At 41.2% G+C, this 20,112-nt stretch overlaps 2 protein-coding genes across 5 annotated transcripts; both read left to right on the top strand.

The window, feature by feature from the left end:
• Positions 1–1,275: 1,275 nt before the first annotated feature.
• On the top strand, positions 1,276–10,246 carry cp110 (centriolar coiled-coil protein 110). Of its 3 annotated transcripts, XM_015356783.2 has the most exons (12): positions 1,276–1,351; positions 1,708–1,791; positions 2,374–2,527; positions 2,756–2,884; positions 2,999–5,111; positions 5,352–5,461; positions 6,342–6,476; positions 6,761–6,877; positions 7,608–7,709; positions 8,464–8,580; positions 9,160–9,239; positions 9,669–10,246. In XM_015356783.2, the coding sequence occupies exons 3-12, from the start codon at positions 2,375–2,377 to the stop codon at positions 9,784–9,786; spliced, it is 3,174 nt and encodes a 1,057-aa protein (XP_015212269.2). In that variant the 5' UTR covers positions 1,276–1,351; positions 1,708–1,791; position 2,374; the 3' UTR covers positions 9,787–10,246. The 3 variants fall into 3 exon arrangements, with proteins under 3 accessions (XP_015212269.2, XP_015212273.2, XP_015212268.2); XM_015356782.2 differs by lacking the exon at positions 1,276–1,351 and having other exon boundaries at positions 1,399–1,791; XM_015356787.2 differs by lacking the exons at positions 1,276–1,351; positions 6,342–6,476 and having other exon boundaries at positions 1,398–1,791.
• A 358-nt stretch (positions 10,247–10,604) lies between these two features.
• sirt7 (sirtuin 7) lies at positions 10,605–19,986 on the top strand. 2 transcript variants are annotated; one of them, XM_015355893.2, is made up of 11 exons: positions 10,605–10,666; positions 10,862–10,994; positions 11,737–11,874; positions 12,675–12,779; positions 13,380–13,450; positions 15,430–15,502; positions 15,916–16,014; positions 16,771–17,007; positions 17,282–17,362; positions 17,693–17,799; positions 18,819–19,986. In XM_015355893.2, exons 2-11 carry the CDS (start codon positions 10,884–10,886, stop codon positions 19,021–19,023), a joined length of 1,227 nt encoding a protein of 408 aa, XP_015211379.2. In that variant the 5' UTR covers positions 10,605–10,666; positions 10,862–10,883; the 3' UTR covers positions 19,024–19,986. The 2 variants fall into 2 exon arrangements, with proteins under 2 accessions (XP_015211379.2, XP_006635465.3); XM_006635402.3 differs by lacking the exon at positions 10,605–10,666 and having other exon boundaries at positions 10,822–10,994.
• The last annotated feature ends 126 nt before the right edge of the window (positions 19,987–20,112 follow it).

The raw sequence follows: 20,112 nt of genomic DNA, 5'->3' as shown, positions 1-20,112 counted from the left end.
TTGCTGCCTCTTGTCATTTTTATTTAAGGAATTCTCAGGATTGGAACAAAAGACATTGCTGAGGACTACGAGGGGACTCCTGCTCTACTGTAGTCTTCGCATTTCAAAAGACATGGGGGCAAAACAGTGCTCTCTGTGGCTCATTCTCCCATCATTCATTGCTGTTTTTACTGTTACTGTGTTTTGTGCTGTTAAGGAAAAAGCTCAGTTTTTCCATAGCTATTTCCTTAAATTGTAAGGAAAAAAACAACAACAACCATCTACTGAACTACTTGAAAGACAAAAACCTGAAAAGCAAGCTGTCATCAATGGCCTTGATTTCCCTTTCAGGAACTATTGATTGCACTTCAGACCAGATTAATTTTTTTGGCCAAATGCGTTAAGGTGATTTAGTGGCCAATCTAGGACGAGCCTTTTCTATCGTAACATTTGTCATTTTTACCTGCTGTTCCGTCTGGCCCAGATCTTTCAGCCCAAGCCCACAGCACAATCAATCTGCCCCCTCCTGTTGCTCAGATTAGCATATTTTGCTTATTATGTGACTGCTCTAGGTGTCTCGCAGTTATGGTACATTACATGCATAAGTGAGGGAAAAAGGTTAGTTTTATTATTTAGTATGTGTAGATAAGAGAGAAATGTTTATAAATGCAATAATATACGATGTTACTATATTCATAGAAAAGAATATTCATAGAAAATATGCTGAACACGTACCTACAGTAGGTCAGACATCTGGTAAGTGCCTTGTATTCTCTAGGGAAATTATGTACGTTTTCGATCTAACATTACGTGGTGCATAAATACTTTTGGGGTCCTCCAAAAGTCTTTAAACAAAACTATGTTAAACTGATTCGTCGGTATCTATATTTCACTACCTTTTTTTCCTTTAGTGAAAGAAAACTGACTCATTTGTACTCGATTTGATATCAGATCAGGCAGCGAAGAAAATAGTGTTTCTTAAGGCTTTAATGCAATCGATTTCCGTGAAACTTGCTTTGGGCCCTGAACTGCACGTCGATACCTCTTCAACAGAGATGAAACGACAGATATTTCTGTAAGAAATATTTTTTTTCAAGTTTTTATGTGAGCAAATGTGTATAAACAAAGCAGTGCATTCGCTCCCGAGATCGCCTGACGTCAGGGTTAAGTGTTTAGTTAAATAAAATATATTACAATATATAACAGATGCGTTTCAAGAAACATTAATACACATCAAAATTTTCCAAACACACTCCATGTACTTTTACGGTATTTAATCCTTCACGCCCGCAGGTGGCAGTATCGTAATTTCTGCGTCTGTAACGACTTCAGAAACCTGCTTTTCACGGAGACGTCGACTCGTTGGCACAAAGTAAGAAGTGAAATGGATTTTCCAATTCTTTGTGATGAAAAAAATATGTAAGCTTATATAAAAGCATATATAACGAAGGATATTGTACTTTACGCACGTAACAGTTTGTCTTGAGATTGTTAATTGAAGTGTTTCATGAGAGTCTTTTTTTCTACTTCGCGCACGCTGCGACACGTAACAGTTACGCAAATTACAGATCATCGTAACAGGTGACCAGTTAAACTCGTACATTAGACTGACTTTAAGCCTGCCTAAAATGGATTTGCATACTGCACGACAAAACTGACAGTGTCCGCAAGTTCATGCTTCGTTTCACTACGTGTTTTTCATATGTGCTTTGATTTTGTTTTGGTGAGTCCGGATCCACTTTGGCGAAATCCAGAGGGTGCGTAACGGCAACCGTTTCAGTTTTCCAAACTGTCAAAGCCGAGAGGAAGCGGGTAAGATACAAACGCTAAATTAAAAAAAAGAGCTCTTTTCTTCCTGGGAAATAGAATTATACACTTAAAAAATATAGAAATTCTTTTGCACTTCAAATAACTTCCATGTATAAAAAAAGCGTCGTTATATTTTGATGGTCTCTCTTGTAAGTGGAGTTGCAGCGATTAGTATTTGAATAGCCTCCCTCTTTTTGTTTTTATCCTCAAAAGTTTAAAAATGCGGTAAGAAAACAAAATCAAACACAATCTGTTTTTATTGAAATTTCTTCGTGTCACACCTTAACTCACAGGACTTTGACGGTGTGTTGGGTATTGCTGCGAAATTAAATAATAAACTGTCAGTTTATACAGATAGACAAACATGTTACATGGGTTACGCCCCTACGCCTGTTTTCTTGTTATTGAATTGCCAAGATGGCCAAGACGGTGTTTAGGCCGTCATAATATCACATTAGTTATAATAAATGCCCGCTTAATCATCACTTAATTCGAATAACTCAGTGTTCATATTTTTTTGCTGTGAAATTCTCTCTTGCGCCTCCAGTAAAATAGCACTCCGAAGTCTTATGACCTGTTTTGCAGAATGGAGAGCTATGAAGAATTTTTCCAGACTCAACTGTCTCTTGTGAAGGAGAGGGCTTTGTCCACAACCGACAAGAATGCAGACCCTGAGCTGGACAGCCGCCGCAGCTCGTCTTGCATACGATTTCATGGAATTCCCATCCTGCCTCCAGTGGTAATATCTTGTGATGTGTAAATATATATGAAATGCTTTTTAGAACATCAGAGTTCATCGCGCCTTGCGTGAAGCGTCAGTCGAGTTTCCAACAGGAAAGGGTGATATTTGGTTAGTTTGCAGAGTGTTGGTCTCGGGCGTGAGTTTTGGTGCATCAGGGAAAGGTGCAGCACACTCTAAACATGATCACTTGCTGAAGGCAGCACCTGTCTTTCTCACCCGCGTTAGTTTACCAGGGAGCGCAGAGCGGAGATGTGGAAGTATAAAGATGAAGCCGTGAACTTCATGAATCAGAAGAGGAAATTGCCCAAGGACCCGCGGATGTTCCGGGTTCAGGCCCTCCTTGACAGCGTCCAGGTGTGGCAGAACATATTCTCACAAGATTCATTTCACCGCATTTATTGTGTAAGGTTTCCGCTTCCACTTTTCTGTTGCTTTGTGGGTCTCAGATGTCTTATTTCTCTCTTTTAGCTAAGGAGGGCACCGACACTGGAGGAATTTGTCCGAGATGACTCTGAACCTTTGCTGAGAGAAAGCAGCAAATTGCAAGAAGCTGCTGTAAAGAGCATGGATGTTGAATCAGAGACTGAGAGAAATGACCATATTGATCCATTACTTTCCTTCAATCTGCCTGCCAAACCAGATCATAATGAAAACATGGACATCGGTTTTCCTAAATTAACATCCTCTGTTGATAGATTTTGTGCTACAGATTCTCCAGATGTCCAAAACACTTACACGGTTCCTGTGACTGATGAAGGGTCTGTGATTGATTGTCACCAGAGTGACACAGTTCAGTCTTCGGAAACCAAAAGTACCATAGCTAGTGACACCCAAGTGCTTCAAAACCCTAAGACTCATAATAATGTCAGTCAGAGATCGATGTCCTCGGGGTACCTAACTTGTGATAATACAGATCTTACATTTCATACGAACAGTGGAGCAGAAAATGGTTGTTTCAGTACCGACGGACATACAGTGACACAAGGTTTTTTCCTACACGAAAATGCTGGTTTGACGAGTAATGTCTCAGACATAGTGGGTGATACAGTAGCCGATTTTAGTTCAAAAGATATTTGCGAAGGAAGCAAAACTGCTGGCCAGGATGTTGTTTCTGAGGATTCAGACCTGAAAACTGTAGGATATGAGAAACCGTGTTATCCTGAGCACCCTGTGGAACCTTACCGTATGAGCCTCCAGAACCTGTTGAAGAAGTCTCAGGAATACAGAAACAAGCAGCGACAATTGAAGAACTCCAAAGCTAGGGCTCTGGAAAACAGCAAGGTTGACAGCCTTTCTGACAAGGAGAATGATACATCCCCTCAGATACTGAGAGGCGAGTCCGGGAAAACAAAAGAAAAAAAATCAAGTTGTGGAAGAGTTCGATTTTTGGTGTCGGAGGGAGCGCTGACAGGAGGCATGGTCTCGTCAATTTCCAGTGTAAATTCGGGCACTCGAATACTATTGGCTGATAAGAAACTGAACAGGCCTGGAATTCTGGAACGTAGTAAAATGGGTTTTGACCAAGAAAAAAAGGAGCATGCCAAGCAAAGATCAGGCATTGAAGCCAGTTCAGTTTCTTTTACTCCTTGCAAACCGATCGTAGTAGATAAGAGTTTTGCCAGTAATGAACCAGAAGTGTTATCATACACCACAAAACAAAATAAAGCAGCTGATCTCCCATACGATGTTTCTCGCTCTTTAACACCACAAGCTTCTTTTATAGATGTAAAAAAGCCTGACTGCATCCCATCACAAAGCACTGTGGATAAAAAATTTAGAACAGTCCCATGTCCCCAGCTGTGTAAAAGCCCAGTTCACTCCCAAAAAGTTAGCGGTCCTTCTAGAAAACTATTAGTGAACACATCTTTGAGTGTTGGAAATGAAATAGAGGGGGAACAAATCAGCAATAAGGCGAACTGTTCATATATGGATGATCAGATTCGGAACAGCAGGAATCAGACAGTACAGATCACGCAGCTTGAGATGAACTTGTCCTCTCTTAAGACCCTGATATTAGACTTGGAATCGACCATTACAGAGGTGCCTACCAAATATGCGTCTGAAGAAAGCATGGTGGAAAATACAGAGTCTTCTGTCAAGAATGTTGAAAATGTGGCTTTCCAGTTGAAGAAAATGCAACCAGACCATAGGAAGGTTCTTGAGGACTGGAAACAAATGTCAGCAACATCCCTAGCACAGAAATCGGGGGTTCCAGACATGTCAAAAAGCCACCTCGTCTCCAGTGTGGGGCCACAGAAGGGACGTGTTCTGGCTGACTTAAGTTCTCGAGCTGTGGCTGATTCAGTGAGACCTCGAGAAACTGAAAGCACGTGGTGTTGCCATTCAGTAAACCAGTCGTATGATGTTGAGATGCCTTCGGGACTTTGGCTTCAAGGGCGGGAGTCAGGGCAGGAGAAAGAAACTTGGGGAAAAGTCCTGACGCCTGTTAGCGAGGGGAATGGGCAGGAATCCCGAGCCAAAAGAAGACTCCTCATGAACACACCAGATTTAAACATCCGAACTGGTCAAGCTGCAACGGAAACCAGAATGGGAGAAAAACTGATGTCAAGCACCCCTAATGGTAAGGCCATAAAGGACATTTTCAGCTCTGTACAAGACTCTTTCAGTTAGACTTAAATGGCATTTTTACTAAAGACATTTAAGCCTTATGAGATTCTGTTGAGAATCACATTGGTCCTACATGTGGATCCTATATGGATCTTGTGGGACAGAGATTGAAGCCTGCTTGTATATATGGAGATCTGGTGAAGCTGTCCCAGAATATTTTACAGCGATGCAACATTTGTTTCCTGTCTTTCAGTCAAACGATCTCTCATGGAAAAACAGCAGCTGCAGTTGAGGCAAGCACATGCAATGCAGGTTCGCACTCTGGTGGAGGAACAGCAGAAAGAACAGCAACACATGCTGCAGGTGACTACCCTAGCTGCTCAGACAGGCTGTGAATCTGCTGCGCTTCCACAGTGCTTTGAAGGATCAGAAGAGCTAAAAGGCTTTTGCTTTTATACAATAATTGGAGAGAACCTTGTTAATGGAATTTTCTGATTTGGGCTTCTGTTCATGCGTTTCTAAAGTGTAATAGGATTCACTGTGTAAATGATGTTCACTCAGGGTAATGGTAGAGTAAAGACTAGATTAATATAGTAGATTCATTATATAGTTTAGTAGTTGTCTACAGTGATATAAAGGGAAATATTGGGAGAAGAAGAGACTTTCCCTTTTCGATTGTCGAAAATGTCAGTTTGGCTTCAGATCTTTTAGGATTAATGCGAATTTCATAAGCCCCACACAATGACAAACATCCAATTTATTTGTTTTCACTGGTTTTGGTATTTGGCAGATCTTTGTAAAATCTCTTTGTAGAGCTCAGGCATTGTTATCATTTAATCCCCAGCATCACTGACTCTGCTCAAATGCTGAATTACTCTTTGCAAGGATTTAAAATCCATTTCCCTGCCTTTCACCACTCCAATTTTTATTTGTAACACTGTCCTCATGCATTTAATTATGGTGTTTAACGTACACGGTTAATAAGGCAATTAATATAAGCTCTTTTGTAATCACATTTTTAATTCTCACTGCTATGTGTATAGTAAATGAATAGAAGCCTCTTATTATTAAGAAGAAATTACATCATGACATACTGTATGATGTATAGACATCATATGCTTTTAGAGTTAAGTGTGTGACTATCCCATTGTGCTTTATTATTCTCAAATTTAACTCTTGCTTTATCCATTAAATTCATTGTGCCTCATTAAACATCCCACTCATTTTTTTTTAATTTACACAGAAAATTGCAACACAGTACCAGTTGTTGCAGCACATTTCAGCCATGTCTCTTAACTGCAGCAGATATTGGAGGGACATGACTTTTCCCAGCACCCCTCTGCTTGAACAGCCTGTTTCACCTCCAGTTGCTGTGCAGGTAGTTAGCTGTTTCAGTTTTGTTTATTATTTTGCTGCTTTATTTTTTATTCCAAATTGCGATGTCCCAATTTAAATCTCACTTCTCTACACCCAGCAGCAGAAGAAGTAAAGCATTGAACACACTTCTTCTTGTTTCATATAATTTTGGAAGGTCTTTACCAAGAAAAGACACTGAAAAGGGAGAAGGAGGACAGTACGATATCATTTGTACCGTGGGAGCTGAGTTGATACCCTGCTTCCTGTTGCTATGAATGACTTCCTGTATTATTCATCTGTTTACAGGCACATGGTGCCCACTCTGTGACTCCGCTTTCCTTAATTACAGCCGTAATTAAAGGTTACCTCACCCGGAGACTGCTCCGTACAGAGCGCGTGGCCCAGCTTGTCCGGACCATTAAGGTAGATCCTGATGGAATTTGCGAGTTTTGGGTGGCAAAAGTAATCCATGATGCTTGCTGCCAAGGCCTTCTCCGTCTGTCTTTTTGTTCAGTCAGATATTACACAAAAACAAATGTTGACCAAGATAGCAAATGCCTATATCAACATGCATCTCTGTCTTGCCAGATTTATGTTCTTATTGGCACAGGCAGGAAGAAAGCAAAAACAGAGCAAACCCAGAATGTAGAATTTCACGTTGTGTTGGGAAAAGCTGTAGTCATGTCTGTAGGCCACAAACATTTCACTTGTCTTCTGAAATGGCTTGTGTTTGACTTAACTTGTGACGAAGATGACAACACTCCTTGTTTTATAGAATAACATTTCTTCTGCTTTTCCAAATAGTGTCTGTAGTTTGAATGAGAATGATAACCATCTGTTAGCAACTGAAAGTGTATTGTTGAACATAAAAATCCATACAGAACTTTGAAAACCCATAATCCTTCTCATTTGCCACCTGTTGAGATGAGCAGATACACAGAGAGCATCGTCGCTGTTGGTTAAGAGCTCAAAATAACTACATTTCAAGAAAGGTTTAAGTCGACCCCCTTAGGGGGTCTCGCACTTGTTCAATATTTTACCATGTTTTTTAATGACAGCGTTTCTAAAATATAAATGTCCTTATTTCTATATGTTTGTGTTGCCCTTTCTGGCTTCCCGATTGTGATCTTGATTTGCATTGTTCAAACCTCAGGACACTCGACACTTCCTGCTCACTCTGCAGCCGCACACCCCGGGAAGGGCGGAGTTCAGTTCCAAACAGGACCAGGCGCTGCGAGAACGAGTCCAGCACCAGGTGTGTCATTCTGCTCCTGGCCGCATTGCTGAAAGCTGATGTCTGGTGATGCAGAGTGTTGTGATCAAATCTAAGTAACGGCTTTAAAATAAAGTCAAACTGAACATTGTAGAAAACAGACAAAATGTCATCTATTAGCTTGCTGTTTGCGTAAGTATTCTGGTGTGCAACGGTCTTAGTCTTGTTATTTTGTGCTTCATGTTTCACTCAGCTTCTCCTGCTTTGTGCAGATCTGTGATTCTTTGGTGGTCGTATGCTGAAATTGGAGCCATTATATTCTAAGACAGGGGTTAATCCTTTTCGTAGGTTTTACAGTACAAAATGTAGCTTTGTGGCTGTGTAGAGATCCATATTAATGATGGAGCGCACTTGACAGTGGTTCAGTTAGTTTTTCTTGAGAAATGGATGCGATTTTGCTTTTGCACTCTCGTAGAATTTACGTTTGAGCTGTTGTCAAGGTGATCCAGTTTTTATAGATGGAAGATCAGTGTGAACTCAAAGATTGCAGTGAAATGACAAGCTTGGCTTCTTCTCACCCAAAACAAGCTTTTTTTAATAACAGAAGTGTTGTAATTGAAGAAGACAGTAGAGGAAGCTTTGAATTCGTTGTGTGTTTATTTCTATCATACATGTATTGTAACTCATCACTGTGTCTATGAAGTATAAGACCTTTGTACCTCAGTCTGTGTAAAACGGTTTAGGTCTTTACGTGAAACACAAAACTGACACTTGATTCCATGTGGTGTTTTTCCAGCTGCGCTCTGCACATTATGAAGTCCACGACATCTTCTTTGGTTTGTCCCCAGAAGAACGAATGCAGATCATCTCCTGGGATCGAGATTTAGTGAGAAACAGAGAAATCAAACAAAAAGTATGTTCTTGTGTACAGTTTACCATTTTTGTCTATAGCAGGTTTTGCACATCTTCATTGTTCTGTACATAGGCTAGGTTTATATTTAATAACTTATACATATATTATTTTTCCTCTTACAATGCCCAGGTACCATTTATTTAGAAATATAAATCTTAAATAGAATCACAAGTACAGATTCTAATATATTTTAATTGCAGATAAAATGATCACAGAAGTTGTGATGTAATGCATTTTGTTTCATTATCTGTACTCCCTCAGAATTGAAAACCTCTTATGTTATATTCAACAAGACGTTGTGCAGCCTAGGGTTGTGTCTATCCCGATGTGCCTTTATGCCAGCATTTTTCAAGTGCTTTTATTTAAACTGCCTTTGAGCAGAGTGCTGTTGCCAGAGTCCACAAGGTGGAGCCATCTTCATTTTCAAGCCAGAGACTAGTGATTAGATCAGAATTACTTTATTTGCCAAGTATGTAACATGCACAAGGGATCTGATTGTGTGTCTGCTTATTTTTACTTAAGCCTGGGTCATGGAAGAGAAATGTAAATTTTAAACAAGTGATTTTGTTTTTTTGGGAGAATGGGACAAAACACAGCAGAGGAAAAGGCTCACTTTCAGCTGCTACAAAGAAGTCACTGGAGAGGAAGAGGAGTTTACTGTGAGTACCGTTGTGATGGGCCTTAACATTGCATAAGCTTCCACAGCAAAACACAAGGACACCTTTTTCACCAACCTTATTTAAGTAGATCTTTCTCTCCATTAGGTAATATTCCCTCTTTATGTTATCAGTTCAGACCACAAGAGACTCGGCTTCACCCCAATACCTCTGTGCACATTCTGGTTTAGTTCTGTCTCTGCTGTGCTCTTTTATTGTATTATACTGTGGTTCAAGGTGTAAATGATCACAGCTTGACTGATGTAAATATCTTCTCTCTTGCATGCTCACAGCTACTCAAGTGTCAGCCTGAAGTGTACTAATTAGTTTTGTATTTTGGACACTGGGAGAATATTAAATCTGCTGTCATGATATTGTTCTTCCCATTCTGTAACCATGGTGATTGATGTGCATCCTCCTGTTGATTTTCAGGTTATGGAAAAGAGTTGCAGAGAGACAGAGGGGGCCAGGGAATGTTTATCCTGGGAGACAGCTCCGTCAGCACAGCTCCAAAGAAAACAGCTCTGCTCTTTCCACAAAACACAGATGACATATACAGACAGCTCATGCACACAGCCTTCTTCGGGATCAAGAGGGAATTCTTACTTAGTGTTACAAGAAACACTGCCTGTGCTGGGTGTCCATACTGTACCACTGCCAACCTCTGCCACTGTCATCTCCAAAGAGCACAGCATCCCACATCTGTTTATAGAAAGTCAGAGTGCTACCACAACATTATATCCTGCACTTGAAATAACCCTGGATAACCTGGGCTAAGTGGGGATTCATTGATCGGAGATTACTCACTGGTTGATCTGGACAGTAAATATAAACCTGAGATAATTGTTATAAAAAATCATCAATCCTAAGAAGCATAAAAACATAAGGTACAGGAAAAAAATAATTTTAAGCCCCATTTTACTGTTACTTGTTCCTTACAAAATTTGTAACTTTTTAATATTTATTTTTAGACGTCCTGTGTAAAAATAAAGTGTTTTCATTTTTCTGAAGTTGAGTTTCTTTTGTTCTCTGGATTCTCCGGATGCATCAGGGGACTTCAGACAAAGAAGCCTATCATGCACAGCACCTTTAACAGACATCAGATGTGCAGGGTGGAAACTGGTGATTATATTTAAATGTAATAGTAAAGCAGTAAAGGGTCTAGTACCTTTACAGTGACTGAACCACATACTTAAGTTTTGTTTGAAAATGTAGTTCCGACAAAAGTTGCAGTTGCAATTTATGATAAACCAATTGTATTTAGAGTCTTTTGGATATTGTCTAATTTTACCCTGTCTTTTCTATTACTTCTTTTACAAAAGCCTGTCCATGGGATAGCAAATTTATGTAATGGAATACGTAAAGTTTTATACCATACTGAAAGAAAAAAGAAAAGAGACACAACGTTTCGGCTGCGGAGCCTTCTTCAGGTGTGTCACAAATCCGAAAGCAAATTTATTGGGCAGGTTCACCCCGGACTAAAATGATCCAGCGAACAGTTGCAGTCGCCACAATGACCAATAGAGGGCGCTGCTTCATTTCGAAGGCGCGTTTCTGAAGCATCACATGTGTGTTTTTCCTCTTTCCTGCGTACTCGTTGTGTTAAATGTCGGCCGGTTGTTTAGATACATCCCCACAACAGGAAGAATGGAGGGGACAGCCAGGGACTGTGGTCGTGTGTCTTCTCGAACGGAGAGGAAAGCGCAAGAGAGAGCTAAAATCTTGCAGCAGGAGAAGCAGAGAAAAACGTTCAAACTGGTAAGAGCAAGAATTCTCAGTTGGGAGCTACACGAGTCTCTTTGTGCATTGTAATTTGTGCACACAGTGACACACTTCTCCACAAACATGGATTTACAAGTTAATCCCCTTATATTGTTAGACTATGAGCTGCTTATATTTTAAAATTCGCTTTTTGATTGTCCGTATTACCTGTCATCATTACAGAAGCAAATTGCGTTCCTTTGTATTGTCTAAAATCTCATCCATAGGTTCATTAATGTAATACAATTTGCATTTTCACATGTGATATGGTTACATTATTTGGGTGTCGCAGCAATGTATATAATCTTTATGTCACATCGGTAAAATGCACCTTTTGTTTTAAAACCTAGAAGAAATAGGATTCCCTAACATGCTTTTTGCGAGTTTTAGACAGAATAATTTGGGCATCAAGTTTCCAAAACACTGTTTCCAGCAATATTCCTCTTAATTAATGACTTAAAAGTTCTGCTGTCTGCCTATGACGTGCATTTTAAGGGCTGGCAGTCTCTCATAATATATATATCTAATTCACGTTTTGGCGGACATCCTGAGTTTCAGAAGGAGTCTTATGCCTAATGTGTGGAAGACCAGTTGTTGCACGCAGTGCTGCTGGCCAGGTCTTTTAAAGAGAATGGAAGGCGTTTTCAGTACTGTGTCAGCTGGTTCAGTTCGGGCTGTGGGACGAGCCTGCCTGCTTGAGAGGGAGGCTGGCAGGCTGTTGCGTTCTGTGCCTGTGCAGGTGTCGCAGATCCTGAAGAAGTCCGAGTCGGAGCGGACGGAGGAGGAGCTGGCTACCCTCCAGCAGTGCGAGAAGATGGTGCAGGAGCTCAGACTGCGGCAGATCAGACGGGACGCCCTGAAGAGGAAACAGGAGGAGGTGGGGCGGCCCCTGTCCAGCTCTGGCTGGAGCGGGTTTGCGTTTACCTTCAGCTCTCATATAACATCCGAATCCAAAGCGCTGCGGTTTAATAAACAGTCAGAATCGGACAGGAGTATCGCTCTATTGTCTAACTGCTTCATCCAAGTTGTGGTCACGACAAGCAAGCGGAGCCAGGCAGAACACACCCTGGGCAGGATGCCAGTCCCCTGCAGGGCGCGCACCGACATAAACACTCACACTCACACCAGGGCTAATATTCCCAGAAGCCAATTAACCTTGCCTTATGTCTTCGGACTGTGGGAGGAAACCGCAGCACCAGAAGGAAACCCACACGAAGGAGGGGAGAACATAGAAACTCCACACAAATCACTGCTCACAGCTCAGGAACTGAACCCAGGGCCCTGCACTGTGAGGCAGCAGTGGTAACCAGTGCACCACCGTGTCGGCCAGGAGTTGTAATACTGGTAATTTAGCCCTAAAATGACCACAGATTCCAACTCTTATACTGGTATAATCAACAAAACAGAGCCCACCTGGCACTAAGACTGTAACCAAAGCTGCCATCATACCCTTCGAACCTGGATGGTGTTGAATTATCCTACAAAAGGGGGTCCCGGCCTTTAATGGGTGAAGCAGAGGTTTCTGCTGTCTGGGGAGCGGTGCTGTGGGTCCACTGAAGTACTTAAATATAAAAAGTGGAGCATTTTAACCCCATCCATTTTGTGTAGGCGTGGGCATTATTTTGAAATTATGTACGAAATAATGCCTGTGAACATCATTCTGTCACTTTGGTTTAGGTGCTTGACGGGCCGGACGAGCTGCAGAGGAAAGTGAAGGAGCTGGCAGCTGCTGTTCGAGCAGCCACGTACCTTGTGGTGTACACAGGCGCTGGCATTAGTACGGTACTGTACTGGAACCCGTCGGACTTGTGGCACTGGAGAAAATGCATGAAGTCGCGAAACATTATGAGAAGGCTTATTCTTTTTAATTCAAATCTGGAATTTGGTAGTCTGAACAAAACGTTAGCTAGCATTTGTGAAATTATTCATCAGCGTTCGTAGAATGCCAAATGGCATGCTAATCTAGATCCTAGCACTGACATTGGTGTCATGATGGCGCAGTAGTTGAATGGGTAATCCTTTTTACACGGGTGGGTAGCTGCGTTGGCATGCGTAGGCTGCAAAGGAACAGGTAATAGGTTTATTCCATTCTGAAAAGAGAAGAAAGAAAACACAACATTTCGGCTGTGGAGCCTTCTTCAGGTGTGAGCCTTCTTCCTTCTTACACAGTCATTCTGATCATCAAACGACGGATATTCTGTAGCAAACAATATTTAAAATGCCAGACACGTGTATGGTAGCAGAAGGATAACATGACCATGCAAGATTTCCAGCGCTTGGAGGGATCTTTACAATCAAGTTACATTGAAGGCTGGGAATCCTTTTCCAGGTCCCACAACAAACTTGCAGCAGTCTGATTGGCTTCTTCCTTGTTTGTGGCAGGCAGCTTCCATCCCAGACTACCGGGGTCCTAATGGGGTGTGGACGTTGCTCCAGAAGGGCAGATCGGTGAGGTAAGGGCAGATCCACCTCTTTGTTTCAGATTAGATACCCTACACTGCAGAAGCGCATATGCACAACCCCCTCTCGCTTGCAGCCTCCCAGTCCAGTTTGCTAGTTTGGTGGTTTAGCAGCTGAGTGAATCTAAAATTTCATCTACTGTAGTTGTTTTGCAAAGGAGCCCAGAGTTTGGATCTGAATTACCTGGCTGGAAAGATTATTCCATGTGCTCTACAGCTGTTTCTATAAAACAGCTGGCTGTGCTTCAGCGTCAATTAATTCCCATGAAGTTTCTTGTTCTTGATTCACTGTGGTGTCTGAAATACTTTGTCATGAAATAGTAAGTGGGTTGAACCGATCTATACCCTTCAGGATTTTATACACTTAAAACCACTCAGCCTCCATTCTTCAAGACTGAAGAGATTTTTGCTCCTTCCACCTCCTCATATGTGGCAATCCCATGAGACTAGGAACCATTCTTTTTTCTCCTCTTTGAACTTCTTCTAAGGATTTTGTTTGTGTTATTGTGACTAAAAATTGAGCATAGTATCCTAAATGAGGTCTGGTTAGTGCAGCGTCAAGCGTCAACTTCCATTATTTAAATTCCTCACTTCTTGCTGTGTAACCAAGGATTCTCTTTGCCTTGATAAGGAGATAAACAATCGACATAAACGCCAAGATCCCTTTGGTGAGCAGTTTCCCTCAGCTCAGAATCACCCGTGAGATATGTATAACATACTGTATGTTCCTGTCTCTTGCGTGGACTACTTTGTACTTATCAATGTTACATTAAGTTTTGCAAGTGTCTGCCCAGTCCATGAATTTGCATTTTTGGCATTTTCTTGCCACTGTTTCTGTTTTTTCCTTGGTTACTGTTTTCATATCATCAGCAAATTTAGCTAGTTTGCTAACTGTACTAAAATCTACATAATTAATATAGATCAGGAGGAAATACAAGCCAAAAAGAGACACCTGTGCTATACCACTGCTTACATTTGCCCTTTAGAGACTATTCTCTTGCAGATGATGAATGGTATACTGTTTGTTACTCGTTGTTGATACTTGTGCTTAGAACGCCTTGGATTCCTGTGGTGTTTAATTTAAGGGATTATCTTTGTTATGGAAATGTAACTGCCCAATGTTTGATGATTTAGTGCTATAAACTGTTCTTGTTCCTTGTTTGAAGAATTCTAGTAAGTTAGACAAGATCCATCTGTTATAAATCAATATAGTCTGTCTATTAATAGTTTTCTTAAAATTCCTTTGTCTGTAGTTCTCTGCCTCAGTTTTAGTCTGTTTTCTTTAAATTTGAAATTCAAATGTGCAATTCAAATTTGCAGTTCTCCATGCCGAAAGGTATGTTCCCCTGCTAGGTGACAGTTGAAACATCCTAGACAGGGGGTCTTTAAATAACATCCGTCTTTCCTTAATTACAAGAAAATAGCATCTGCCATCAGCAATTTATTAGTTTTAAGATGTGTAAGATCTCACAGTCTGTTAAGCTACAAGTGCCCAATATTCATGGATGTCCTTTTATACCATTGGGCGTATTATTGATGACATCTATTGTAAGAACCTGTGAGAAATATTCATTTAGCATGTTGTTATTTCTGTTTCACCTTCTGTTATTGATGCTAGTGAAAAAGATCTATCATATTTTTGCCCCTGTTAGTCACAGAGAGACAGAAAAGAATATTTTGGTACAGTTTTAATCTACACCTGTACCTTTCTATATTCCCCCTATGTTTTTGACTTTTGTGACAACAGAAAGGTTAAGCTTTTGTAGGCAAGTGTTATCTTATCAAAGAATACAGTGGAGCCCGTACAGCTAAAACAGAATGAGCCTGTTGAAGTTAAATGTGTCAGAAACCTGCCCTGTCCCCTTTTTGCATAGTTTTTTTTTTTAAAAAGTAATTTAAACCCAGAGTAAGAATAATCCTGGTGTGTTTATTCGAAGAGGTTTTCAACAAATAATGCTGTTTGTGTTTTTTAGTGCTTCAGACCTCAGTGAAGCAGAGCCCACTTTGACGCACATGTGCATTGGAAAGCTGCATGAAGAGAAGCTGGTGAGAGGAAATTGAACCAAATAGCCATTAAAAATAAAATGATGAAACAGGGTTTGATGTTTTTTTTGAGAAATTGATGATAATGTATCGACAAATGTAACAGAAATCTGGCATTTGTATTGCTAAATTCTTTGGGAGTGCTTCTGCTTGTGGGCAGACTACAGACTGCAGACATTGATTTTTGCAAAACCTGAGTGCAGTTATATTTCTACTCTGAAATGTAGCTTGGCACAGGAGTGACTTAATTATTTTTGGAATACATTTTATCGCTCACTATCTTTTAACATTTTACTAGGCTGGTGTCAAGCAGTTCACTGCCAGTATGTTTTCTGGCAATGACTGTATAATTGTGGAGGTAGCAGTGGTGAGGATTGTTGAATGCGTGTTTGAAGAACGTACATGTCTGTGTGAAGGTGCAGCATGTGGTGTCTCAGAACTGCGATGGACTCCATTTACGAAGCGGACTGCCAAGACAAGCCCTCTCAGAGCTGCATGGGAACATGTACATTGAGGTGAGCAGCATCCTGTGTCCTTTTCCATTCAGCCCTGTTTTTTTCTTGGGCAGTAATGTTTACGCTGTGTGACTGTGGTGTTTAAACCAGCCCAACAAGCCTTTAGCTGGCTTTAATTGCACTTAGGGTTTGAACATAAAACCGTCTTCCACTTCATGTTGTTCTGTATCCACAAGGCCAGCATTGCAACTGCAGTCACTAATCGAGCCAGACAGTTCCTGTCTGTAGATACTGAAAGCGGAGTGCCTTCCAATTCAGTGTTCGAAATTAATGTCTAAAGTGCTCTTAGACATTGAAAGAATACAAGAAGCAGCATACAGTATGTGGATTAAAAGCAGGAGTATTCAAGTAGACCTTAACACGCACTATACATTATAGCAACCCTGAACGTAAGAAGGGTTACAGGTGACAGGAGGCCAGTCTCAGTCTGCCTGGCCCTTTGGGTCCAGCTGGCATCCAGATGCTTCCTGAATGAAGCCACTATGTCAGTGTGGCTGGGCGTCTTGATCTGTAATCCGCACAACCTTTGTGTAAAGAAATACTTCCTGTTATGAGCTCTAACTATGCTTCCCTGTAGTTTCCACTTGTGTCCTCTAGTTTGCACTTGGCAATGTCCTTGAAGGTGCTGCGTTCCTGAATCTGGTCCCCTTGTAGTCTTCTCTGTTGAGTGTGGCGAAGACTGTTTCCTACCAGAGTAGGACTTCTACTCTAAGCCCAGGGCTGTATGTGGTGAAGGCTGGTAGTTCTGTGTGGCAGGTGTGCACCGCCTGCTCGCCGCCCGAGGAGTGTGTGCGTCTGTTTGACGTGACGGAGCAGACAGGCCTGCACAGGCACGGGACGGGCCGCCATTGCTCCCGCTGCGGCGCCGAGCTCCGGGACACCATCGTCCACTTCGGCGAGCGCGGCACGCTGGACCAGCCCCTCAACTGGAAGGGGGCAGCTGAGGCCGCAGCGAAAGCAGACGCCATCCTCTGCCTGGGCTCCAGTTTGAAGGTACGGCCTTCTGCCCTGTCTGTTGCCTGGTTAGACCGTGATCACAGGGGCTAAAGTTACACCCCTTAAAAATGCATGTTTCACATCCCGGTGGATGAAGGCAAAATATATAGCCTCTTGTCCACAGTTTGCTGTTTATTTTTAAGTAAATGAGGTGTTGCACGTGCCATTTCAAATGATCTCTTATTTTGAATTGGGGAATACTGAAGAAATTAAGTATTTAGTCATCAGCTGCACTCACGTCAGAAACGGATTATGATTTTCTCTGTAACAGGTCCTTAAGAAGTATGCCTGTCTGTGGTGTATGAACAGAACTCCTAACAAGAGACCCAAGCTCTACATTGTTAACTTACAGGTGCTGCATTTACTTCATTACCAGCAGGTTTTTTAATAAAAAGAATATGATATAGATCTTGTTGTTATCTGTACATAATGTGTGAATTTAGCACTCCTATACAGATATATGCTTTCAGCAGGATATTTTTTCTCTGTTTTTTAAAGTTTATTCTGTGAAAGACTTAATTGGCTGCTTGTTATTGCCTTAGTATCTTGTGCTGAAGAGCGTTAAGTGTAAGGCTTGCCAGGAATGAATTGAAACATGAGGTACCTGTTTTTTTCTTTTTAAATATGAATGGAATTGAGTAATTGAAAAGCCTGTGGCAATCGCATTTAAAATTTCTTTCAGTGGACGCCAAAAGATGACCTTGCGGCCCTCAAAATCCATGGGAAGTGTGATGATGTAATGAAACTTTTGATGGAAGAACTGGACATCCAGATCCCAGAATATGACAAGTACGTTTTCTTCCTTGTCGAAAACCATGTGCACTGTCATTCAGACAGGTCAAGAGCAGATTGCGTGTCAACATATGCATTAAGAGCCTGCAACAGACTCCGCCTTTTCCTGCCAAAGAACTTAAAAATAAGCCACCTTTTGTGCCTTTATTGGCATGTCCACGTGTCACTGCTTTTCATGAGCAATTTAACTCCACAAGCTAAACTCGCTAAAGTTTAACCTCAGCCAAATCGACAATGGATGATGTTCAGTTTTCAGTAGTGAAATCAAGCCAAGTAGCAGGTGATACCACAAATACGCAAATGCATTTAATATATTGTTGGGTGTCGGTAACCTACTAATTGTAGATTTATTTCAAAAGATACAAATTAAATCGGAGTATATATTTTACAGTGTGTTCCTTTCCGCTTAATAGTGACTATCAATTTGACTATGAGCTCAGTTGATAAAGTAGGCATTGATTGTAATTATATCTGGGTTTTCATTGTGCTGCTTTAAAGTCCCATTCCCTACCATGTGTCCAGTTATAATATTGGTAGCTATTAGACTGCAAATCAAGTCTGTTTAAATTAGGGTATATGAATAGCGAACGCTTACCCAACCACTGTCCTCGCTGAGCATTGCTGATTTCTAAGTACTGTCTTTGTGTATAATTCCTTTTATGTATGCCTTTGTCTTTAACCCTCAGTGTAGTCCTTGCACTGAGGTTTGTTATCAAAGAACCAACATCAGTAAACTGCTGAAAAATGACACAATGAAAAGCTGAGTGTTCAACTCAGCGCAAGATTGCATTAGCCAAACACCAAACTGCCTAACTTTCATGTGGCCGAAAGTGCTAAATGCATAAGATACGTTTAATTCTCCAGTTCAACAATCCTGACCTCTTCCAGAGCTTTAAATTAAGGCTGTGCTGTCTTGTCTTTTTTTCTAACAATGAAAGATGAGTAAACAGGCAAGATGAGTAAACTCAAGTTCAGATATCACCTTGTTTTTTGTGTTTTTTTTTTCCTGGTGGCAGGTCCAAGGATCCCATTTTCAGCCTTGCTACTCCGCTGAGGCCAGAGGAGGCGGACAGTCACCACCGAAAGCTGATAGCGCCACCTTCAGGACGGCCAGCAATCTTCCAGGGCTCTGCAGAGGAATGTGGCAGGGCTCCTGTGCAGGGAGGGTGGTTTGGCCGTGGCTGTTCCAAAGGAAGGAAGAAAAAGAAGCCGTTGAGTTAAAAGTGACAGGAAAAAAAAACATGAAAGTATTCTGCAGTTGTGCAGCTGAACTGTTGATCGACAGTGTTAAGATCTGTAACAGAAGAACTTCTGTTGTCACCCTCTTTACCATCTCAAGAATTCCCTGAAGGTGCAGACAGAACGTTGGAGTCTGTTTATTGCATTTTAAATTTGCGCCTTATGTTCTGCTCAGGAATTTAGTCAGAGTGGCACCTTAGCTTAAGAGGTACAACTATTGCACTGACAAAACGTCTGTGGCCTGGAGCCCTGGAGTAAAACTATCTGTTAGAAAATGAAATAAGAGGAATTTACCAATCGTTTTACTAAAGAGCAATACATTTCAAATGTATAACTTGGGGTTTCAGCTTGGTGCTGTAGGATTTAACCATAACATTTGTTTCAGTTGGATGCCTTATGATATATATATATGTATTTTCTGGGCAGATTTAAAATGAGCCTGCCAGTGTTTACAGAAACAAACCTCAGGAGAGAACTCAGGGGAGAAGCGTTTAAAAACGGGGGGCCTTCGTGCTTGTCTGAGGTGCTTAAGCCATGTTGAGCTTCCTTGTATGGTTATACTTGAAGACTTGAGAAAGCGTCTGCAGCCAACTCTTACTTATGTACCACCAGTCCCAGGTAATTTTTTCTACACTTCTTTTTCTAGTATAATTCTATTTATGGTGGTTTTGATTTTTTCCCCTCAAACTCTTAATATTGTGACTGCAATAGTATTTCCGAACGGCTGAGACGAGCACGGGTCTTGTCACCTTGCTTTCTGAACTGTTTACTTCCTCTGAAGAATTTTTCAAAAGTGTTTGTAATAAGACCTACAGTACTTGTGTTTTGGCTATTGAAACGCCTTTTGTTTTCCCCAGCGGATTTTCAGTATTGCTGCTGCATTCATTCTCCTACTGCTACCTGGACAGTAAAACTGGAGATAATAAAATAACCTTTTGGAATATTGTGGATGTGCCTTTGGTCTTTGTGTCTTGAGAAACAACCTGACGGGACGTGAAATTACATTACGCCCACCACATTCTTTTTCACCGTGATCTCCATCCGTATTTAAGCAATAGCAACTAGAATGCT

Source organism: Lepisosteus oculatus, chromosome 9 (assembly GCF_040954835.1).
Source record: "Lepisosteus oculatus isolate fLepOcu1 chromosome 9, fLepOcu1.hap2, whole genome shotgun sequence".
Taxonomy (NCBI): Eukaryota; Metazoa; Chordata; class Actinopteri; order Semionotiformes; family Lepisosteidae; genus Lepisosteus; species Lepisosteus oculatus.
The sequence above is the reverse complement of the archived record's forward strand: the minus strand, read 5'-3'. Positions and strand labels throughout refer to the sequence as shown.

Excerpts from the sequence above, each read along its gene's own strand:
- cp110 (XM_015356783.2), top strand. The coding sequence starts at position 2,375 with ATGGAGAGCTATGAAGAATTTTTCCAGACTCAACTGTCTCTTGTGAAG. Across the intron at positions 2,885-2,998 it reads CCCTCCTTGACAGCGTCCAG|CTAAGGAGGGCACCGACACT; the intron begins GTGTGGCAGAAC and ends TCTCTCTTTTAG. Across the intron at positions 8,581-9,159 it reads ACAGAGAAATCAAACAAAAA|AATGGGACAAAACACAGCAG; the intron begins GTATGTTCTTGT and ends TTTTTTTGGGAG.
- sirt7 (XM_015355893.2), top strand. The coding sequence starts at position 10,884 with ATGGAGGGGACAGCCAGGGACTGTGGTCGTGTGTCTTCTCGAACGGAG. Across the intron at positions 13,451-15,429 it reads CAGAAGGGCAGATCGGTGAG|TGCTTCAGACCTCAGTGAAG; the intron begins GTAAGGGCAGAT and ends TGTGTTTTTTAG. Across the intron at positions 17,800-18,818 it reads CAGATCCCAGAATATGACAA|GTCCAAGGATCCCATTTTCA; the intron begins GTACGTTTTCTT and ends TCCTGGTGGCAG.